This window comes from Lissotriton helveticus, chromosome 2_2 (genome assembly GCF_964261635.1).
Source record: "Lissotriton helveticus chromosome 2_2, aLisHel1.1, whole genome shotgun sequence".
Taxonomy (NCBI): domain Eukaryota; kingdom Metazoa; phylum Chordata; class Amphibia; order Caudata; family Salamandridae; genus Lissotriton; species Lissotriton helveticus.
In genome coordinates, this window is record NC_136060.1 from 463,900,662 (window position 1) to 463,909,657 (window position 8,996).

General features: G+C 44.7%; 1 protein-coding gene across 1 annotated transcript; it reads right to left on the reverse strand.

Moving 5' to 3' along the window:
- Positions 1-2,207: 2,207 nt before the first annotated feature.
- On the reverse strand, positions 2,208-4,071 carry LOC144821889 (olfactory receptor class A-like protein 1). Its single transcript, XM_078679044.1, has one exon. It carries the CDS (start codon positions 3,929-3,931, stop codon positions 2,942-2,944), a length of 990 nt encoding a protein of 329 aa, XP_078535170.1. The 5' UTR covers positions 3,932-4,071; the 3' UTR covers positions 2,208-2,941.
- Between the last annotated feature and the right edge of the window lie 4,925 nt (positions 4,072-8,996).

The window sequence follows — 8,996 nt, forward strand, 5'->3', positions numbered from 1 at the left end:
GGATGGTCACTTGATCAATCAAATCCTTGCCTCCTTTTCCTTCTAGCTTTTTCTCCTGCCTGTGATACAGATGCTCATTCCTCTCTTGGAGGCCATCACTCCCTCTCAGCCCTCATCTCTTCTACAAGGTGGTCCACCAGGCTCTCACCTACCCCTCACTCTCTTCAGTCTGTTCGTGGAACCCCTCAATTCTCTCCTGAATCACTCACATATCTGACTACCTGTACGCCGATGAACGCGGTCCAAAATCTGAGTCTATAAAACCCCATAAACTTTCTTGCCAGTGAAACTCTGTGCAAAATTAGACTCATTCATGCAAAAAAGAAAAACACCCATCCCTGCTGAATTTAAATCAGTCCTTTCGAAGCTTGACTAAGGCACCTACTTTCTGATTCGGGCATCCTTAAAATCCACTGTGGACCAAAGGCAGCTTTTCACACAATAGTGGGACGTGTTTGGGTGAAAACCTGAATATCTCAATACATCACCCCAGTTTCTGCCACTTTCAGGAGGCTTTTAATCAAGGCTATAGGGTTAATTACCCTCGCCCTTATCGTGCATCAATTCCCTCTGACTCTGTGGACCACTTAGCTCAGAAACGCTAAATTTTCTGGGAAACATCCATCACAACGCAACTTTTACGACGCACCACCATTACAACGCAGGATTTACAACGCAAGTCATTACAACGACTTGCGCTGGAGGGCGCTGTAGGATAAGGAATAGTTTAATTTACTATCCAAAACCTTCCCTACTATCCACGGGGACTGGAGTTGGAATAGTAAATTAAACTATACACTATCCAGCGCCCCCCAACGCAAGTCGTTGTAACTACTTGCGTTGTAAAACCTGCATTGTAAAGGCATGCGTAATAAAAGCATGCGTTGTGATGACATACATCCAAATTTTCTTTCAGGAATTTCAGAAAATCTAGAACATTAAAGCTATCTTTTAAAGGGTTTCCACCCACAAACAGGGCAAATCATCGCTGTTATGAGTGGAAAAATATTTAAATACATGCCTTTTCTACACCTTTCTCGCTTTCGACCTATTATTAGCTGTTTCGCACTGACTCTTTGATTTTTAATTTTGACCTGCAATTTTTGTGCTTTAGCCGTTGAAAATATGTTTACCTGAGCTGGTGTTCTATCAAGTTAAAATATTGTAATAGTACACATGGTATATTTCGCCGTGTGTTTTCGCATTCCATGTAAGGCATTCTGCTGCAATAGTGGTTTGGTTTGTGCTGCAGAAAACCACAAATAAATGCATAAATATCATGGAAGCGCAAACCATGCGGCAGATGAACTGACGCTCACCATAGTACAAACTCCGTGGCATATAATTGATGCCATATAATTTCACTCCAGGCTCTTGCAAAAAGCTCTTCAAATACACATCCACCACACACCTTGCAGAGTTTTTTCATTTTTTGTGCACAGATTGTGGCCAATTGTCTTTCTTCAACAAATTGTGCCTTGAGAAGCTTTGTCATAATAGGTAAATCTGCAGGTGGAGCGAACACCTTCACACAATTCATTCATCCATTCAGCAGGTGTTGAAAGCTCTCAGATTCAGCAAACACACTTCCAGCAAGCGTCTTATCACAGGCAAATAAACTGAACTAATGAAAGCAGTGGGACATTGGGATATTTGTGCAGGATACAGCTCTTAAACCTTCCCTTCGCGAAGCATTTATCGCTCAAATAATGCCAACGACCATTAGTAAAGCACCCACAGGATTTGTGAAGCAAAACAGCAGAATGAATCATCACTGCAGTCAGTGGTACTCATTTTATCAACTTTGAAAGAACAAAAGTCTGAGTCAGCACCACTGGGATTGGAACTTCTGAGTGAGATGTCTGTGTAGATAATCTCAGTTTTAAAAGGTCCCTCTATAAAAAACATTTAGCTATCGGGTTTTCCTCTGATCTTTTCTGTTTTTTGAATGAAATCTTTACATTATTCACATTAGCTCACTGTGTTCTCTGCGTTTGAATGAATTATGATATTAGGTCATAAAGTAGCTGGATTCATATGTACAGTAATTGCAATAAACGTATTTTGACAGTGCTACCTGGAAGAGAAGGCCAGCCTGCTCTTCAGAATTCAATAATAGCCAGTGTGAACCAGAGCTATCTCTGAAAGAGTGTCCTTCTTCAGGCCACTCAGAAAAAGCACAGGACAATTTGTGCATTTAGGGGGTGATCAGTCGTTTTATTAAAAGTGAGATATGGAACATTATTCCTCAAAGCCCTTAAAAAGTCCCCACATTGTTGCCTAAGACCTCATTAAGCTTGATTTATTAACAGTGATGATGGTTTATATTCTGGTATAGTAAATATAAGCGCGCTGGTTCCTGGGCATGTTATCTCTTTTACATTGTCCTTGGCGTAAACAAACAGAAAACCATTCTTTATATGTCCTTCAATACCTTAATAGAAAATTGACTGGTGCCCCAGGGGTGCCGTGTAACGCACACTTTCTTTCATCGTGGCTAATGGAATGTACAGGACAAATCTAGTTGCCACAATCAGAAAATATAGAGTGATACATTGGGGGCTGGGTCCAGGTTCCATGGGTTACCTTCCGGTATTCGTAGAGGTCATCGCAGGAAGGATAAGACTGGGTCGCCACAGATATAATGGGCCTCACTGCATTGAAAACTAACAGTGTTTCAATTATGTCCCATGTGTAAATTTACATGTCAAAAAAAGGCATAAAAAATGGGAACGAGGCTGGGACCCGCCCAACTCACCTCTTGTCCTCCTGAAGAAGACCCCAAAGACTCATGAACTTTTGATCTCTACCCACAAAGATCTGGTTTCAACTCATGACCTTGTGGAAAAATGTCAAACAGTTTAGCTGTCCTGTCTCCACCGGAGTACGGTAAGGCGTATGTAGAACCACCAATTTAGATAACCGTTGAACGGACTGGTTGTCAATTTTCAGTTTGACCCTTGTGAATACTCAGCACTGGCGTCGGTTTCCTATCTTTGCCACAGCAGCGTGCCTTCCCCAGGTAGTCCTTCACCTTCCTGTAGCCGAAGATCATGACGCAGGCACTCGCTGAGTAATAGATAGATGAAAAGATGCCATATGTGCTGTTGAGCCAACTGTTTTCCATCTCCCCCTGTATAAATCCAGAGATGATTGCAATCCAGATGATATCACTGGAGATCCAGCAAACTATGTAGATGGAGAGTAGGGAGAGCAGGATTTTGGTCGCCTGCACTGAATGCCTGTTCCAGCTGCTCGCGGCAGTGTGCACGGCCTGCATGCTCCTGACCTGCCTCCGGTGCTTGCAGATCAGGTTGACAGTGAAGACGTTAAGAACAGTCACAATGATTATCGAGATGAAGTCGATGGTGACCGATGTGTATGTGATGAACTTAATGATGACGCTGGCCGACTTGCCCAAACAGTTGGCGCTCGTCAAGTAGACAATGGTGTTGTTGTGCTTATTCACAGCACTGGTGGTGTACTGGAGGTAAGGGATGTGAAGGAAGATGCTGAACACCCAACATCCGGCCAGGGTCCAGTTGACATACAAACCCTGGTGCCGGTGGATGAACTTTGACCAGCGCTGATTGGGCCGCTGGATCTTGATCAGGTGAATCAAGCTGAGGTTCTCCACCGAGCAGATGCTGACCATCCTTAGCGTGTGGTAGGTGTAGAGGAGAATCTGGCACCCCAGCTCCTCAAAGACCTTGGTGCGGAACAGGAGGAGCAGCCCGGGGATCTCCTTGTAACAACAGAGCAGCAGGTTGACAATGGCCATGTTGACAATGATCCTGTCCAGAGGCTGCAAGACCTTGTGCTTGATGGCGTTGCTGATGAAAGCGAAGAGGACAATCAGGTTGCCTGTAGTACCAAAGATGGCGCAACAGTAGATGACGACAGCAGAGATGCCCGTGGGGCTTGCTATCATTTTCAAAGTTGCTTTGAAGTGTTTCCTCTGATTGCTTCCTTAATTCTCCAATTGGCTCCTCTGTTGGCCGCCTGCTCTTTATTCGTCTCTGCTGCTGCACCATCTCATGACAGCTTCACTCAGCGGCCAAATGGACAGAGTTATCCGGTCTGCTAGGTTTTGTTCTAGCTCAATTTCAATCGACTAACAGTGCTTTTATAACCTGGTACGGTGCAGGAAACGAGCCTGCTTCCTGTGTTTGCATAGCCATGGTAACCCTATGCCAACAAGATATGGTGCTGTAATGTGGATCAAGGAATGACTAACAGAAAATATCGGAAGACGACGAATAGGTAATAGAAACTCCATCACCCTTCATTCTGGTCGGAAAGGTTCAGAAAGGTTTGCAAGAGCACATTAACAGGAGCCTGCTTTGCACAGTCAGAGTCAGTAAGAAGGTTGCATGGGGCACGGGCCAGGCAGATTGGAAACCAGTTGCAAAGTTTCTTTTTCGCAGCCTCCTCAAAAGGATATAAAAAGCTTTTCGCTTTGCCACTTCTGTGTGAAAATCATGGCTTTTGCAAGATATATTTTGCATAAAAGGGCTAACGTTCTGCTGCCCAATTCATTTGTATAAAGAAAATGTGCTTGACAGTGTATTGCCTTCTAATAAAAGTGAAATTAACTCGTCAAAAAAAAAAAAAAGTAACCCGGGTAACGGCAAACTACGAAAATATAAAATGTCCCTAACGTAAAAAATTGGGAATTTCGGGAGTGATACGTTTTAGACATAAGCTCAGTCTCAGCTCAGAACGTAGATCTGAAATGAATTTATCATCCTAGAGCCTGTATTGGCACCTCACAGAGATTTATCTCACAGTGTGTGTTTGTATTAAACGCATCAATTTATTAATCAGAACTATGGGGTCGATTAGGATCGCGGACGGACTTGAGTCCGTCCGCGACCCCTGAGGAGGGAACGTCCGCATGGGCTGCGGCGTTCCCTCCGATCTGATTAGGATGTGACCGTCAGGGTGGCGGTCACATCCTCTATCTCTAACATTGCGGCGGGTGCAGCTTCAAGCTGCACCCGCCCCAATGTAAAAAATGCATGCACAGCATTTGCGTGCACAAAGCGGCAGGCACCGCGCGGTGCCTGCTGCATTGTGCACGCAAATGCAGGGGGGTACCATAGGTACCCCCCATGTGCACCCCCCACCACCCCTTCACCCAGGGGGCCCGCAACGGGCCCCCGAAGTGAAGGTCTGTATGCTTTTTCACGGCGGAAAAGCCGCCGTGGAAAAGCATAGAATTGCAGACATCCTAATATGCCTGGCGGTGTCTGATAGACACCGCCAGACATGTTAGTGCTTTTCCGCCGCGGTCGCCTTCCGACCGCGGCGGAAAAGCTGCGGACAGATTATCAGACCCACCAGCCATCCTAATTTGGCGGTGGGTCTGTGGAGGCTCCGCTGCGGTTTTCCCGCATCCTCCGGGCCGGCGGTGGCTTCCGCCGGCCCGGAGAATGCGGGAATTCCGCAATCATAATGACCCCCTTTATGTGTACTGAAGTGATGTGCTTGCAGATGCTAATCATTTTCAAAGCTAGTAGTATTAAAATATTATTCAAGCAACCCCTGTCCATAGGTCTATTCGGATAATAAAAACACAAGGTTGATGTATTTTCTACACAATCTGTATGCACCCCTGTCCTTATTTAAGGTTCTTCCTGACAGCAGTAAAAGGAGGATCATGCATTGAGAGCAAGTTAGATCTGTAGGGGCAGATCTAAAAGAAAATGCAGCAGCGTGGCACCGCAAGCCCTTTGGCTGCGCCACGCTGCGGCACTTTCAGAGCACAGGAATGCGACATATTTACAAGAATATGTCGCATTCATGTACTCTCCCCTGCGCTGGTGCACAAACAGATGCCAAGCGCCGGCACAGGTACCCTTGCACCATGTTGCAAGGGTGCCTGCGCCATGGGGAGATTGTTATTGTGCGGGAAGGGGCCCCTTCCTGCACAAAAACAATCACTAAAGACTTTTTCCTCTTTCAATGCGTGCTGTAGAATGCAGCACGCATTGAAAGAGGTAAAAACGAGCAGAAATGAAAAAATGTCTCCTCGTTGTGCCTCCCTACGCCACCCCTAGGGTAGCGTAGCATTCAGACGCATCTCCAGATTTACGATTTCTCCTAAATATGGAGAATTGTCTTGTTCCATGGGTGTTGCGTGGGAACACTTACCGCAACACCCATGGAACGCCCCTTCAACGCAAACTGCTGCGTGTGAAGGGGCCGTATTTACAAGGAGAGGGAAAGTCACGCAGGGTGGCTTTTCCTCTCCTTGTAAATATGGAGGAGCCCGCTGCACCACCAGCACGTCACGAAAAGTGACGTACTGGTGGCTCAGGGGGCTTGTAAATCTGCCCCGTAGTTTATAGCAGTAAGAACCGCACAATTGTTAAAGTAAGTAAGGTATAAAAACAATTCATCGCTATTGTTTTGAATATTAAATTTGAAAACAATTGACTGGAGTCACAGTCCTAATCAGTATACATAAAAAGTGTGCCTAATCAGAAAGTCTTTAGAAGGACAATTTTTAGGTAAGACACTCTTTCAAGTAACCAGTCCCTCATTTTTGAGGACACTCTATTCTGCCACTCTCCCAATACTTTAAGAAGCAAATACCTACTTCACTGCATGCATCTCAAACTTTCAAGGTGAAATGTAGACTGGAGAATAGACAACAGCAAGATCCATTGTAAAGACTTCCAGGGTCGTGATTGTCAGATACTTATTGAACTGGTTCAGGAGTAACACACCAATCTCAAATAAGATCACGCGGAATTGTGGTTGAAATTATACTTATGTACCAGTCATTAAGTGCAGTTGTTTAGCAAAAGATGGGAGTTCTTTTCTTCGCGATACCAAAGAGGATGATGGACGGAGCGTTTGAGCAAATCAAACACACACCCCCAGTCAACTGATCTGGGTTAAATCCATCACCATTCTTTAGCTCACTCCACCACCCCAGTTCAGACATGGCCATATGCAAATCAGTCTGACCCTGTCCCTCATGGGAACAGTCCAGCCCGAAATGCCAAGCCATGTCTTCCCATGTCGGAAACAAGCATCCTAGGACCAGTTTCGAATTCATAATCCTCATCAGCCAGGCTATCTTGAATCCAGTGGTAGAGTGAGCAAGGGACTCACGTCTGAGCATACCCTGCCAACTTAGGGCGAACAAAGCAATACCAAAGGGGATGATGGACGGAGCTTTTGAGCAAATCAAACATTCACCCCCAGTCAACTGATCTGGGTTTAATCCATCACCATTCTTTAGTTCACTCCACCACCTCAGTTCAGACATGGCCATAGGCAGTTCTTTTCTTCTTCATTGAAGGATATTACCCCACTATATGCTCACGCCAACGCCACTACCACCACTACCACCACCACCATTGCCCCCAAGATGGTTTCACTACTTTCACTTGTTTTTAAATGTCTACACATAGAGACAATGTGTCAGCAACAGCATTTAGAAACATCAGTAGTGTGATATTTAATACTTGTAAGACACTGAATTATTGATTTTGGAGTGAGTGAGACCTCCAACTTAACAAGGCACTAGAAAATATTTTGCTCAAGCCCTGGAAGCTATGGGATTTTCAGTAGGTTTTCTCCAGAGTAATATGTCATAGGTTCAAGTAGTACTAAACACCATTAAAGTCAAGAGTATTCTATAATAAAACTGAAGCAGAAGCCAATGAGGGTCCATAGTAGACAGTTTGTTGTGACCTTACACTGAAACATTTTCCTTTGGAACCAAAAGTTTTGAGAATAAAGGATAGAGCTGGTTTCATAGCCATTGAGGTCACTTCACTGCTCGGATGGTTTTTCAGTTTTTCACGCAAAAGTACTCTGTTTAGGGACTTATTTAGAACTGAGCTGATTCGGGAGATCTGCCAAAGTGCAGTGCCTGACATATTAATGATGTCAATAGCACTCTAAATATGGCAGACGAGACACCCATCACGTTTTGGTAGATGCCCCTTCCCACCAAACTCTTGATAAGGAGTTTAGGGGCCATTATTAGACTTTGGCAGGCAGGGTACTTCATTTAAACGTGCTGGATCTCCCATTGCAGCGTTTAGAGTGCCTTTTGGTACAATGCACGTGTAATACTTCATATGGGATGGGACATTAGCCAACTTTTTGATACAGTTCTCCCATGTCAGACCTTAAATAAGACTCTTAGGGCCCGAATATGGGGGTATATTACCAACAACTAGCGATAATTTTTGTCTCTAACTTGTTTAGAGACAAAAATTATCGCCGCACATCGGCGATTTTTATCGCAGATAAACCTTGCTATTAGCAAGGTTTATCGCAAATGCGATAAAAAACGGCCGCAATGCATGAATATCGCTGAAAAGTCAGCGATATTCATGCATTATCGAGCAAATGCTCTTAGCCATGTTATCCACCTCCCATTGGATAACATGGTGAAGAACTGCTCAGGGCAGGTGTTAGCTTTTGGAGATATTCGCGCTTAGCGCGAATATCTCCAAAAGTTGGTAATAGGAGCTAGCGATGTTAGCGACTGTTTCCAGTCGCTAACATCTTGGCACGCCCACTTTGCATGTCATTAGTGATAAATATCACTGACATGCAAAGCGGGGCCCAAGATGGTCGCTATCTCCTATTAGCTGTCACTAACTGGTGTTAGCGACAGCTTGGTAATAGGGAGATAATTTTATCTCCGCTTTCTTGGCTTTTAAAGCCAAAAAAGCGGAGATAAACCCCTTGATAATATACCCCATGATCTTGTCAGGAAAGCAGTCCAGCCAAATTTGTTTCAGCATGCTTTCTGAAGGACTCGACAATGAGCTTCCCGAATGATGGATTAGGGTGCATTGCATGTTAAACTCCTACTGAGTCTATAGGAAACCAACCCGCACAACCGAATCGTCCGGAAATAAGCCTGATGCAGCCGAATCTTTCGCAAACGCTGAAGAATAGCATTCCTCTTACAAATCAGACTTGGTTTACCCCATGAACAGATGGCAATACATCCAACGCTG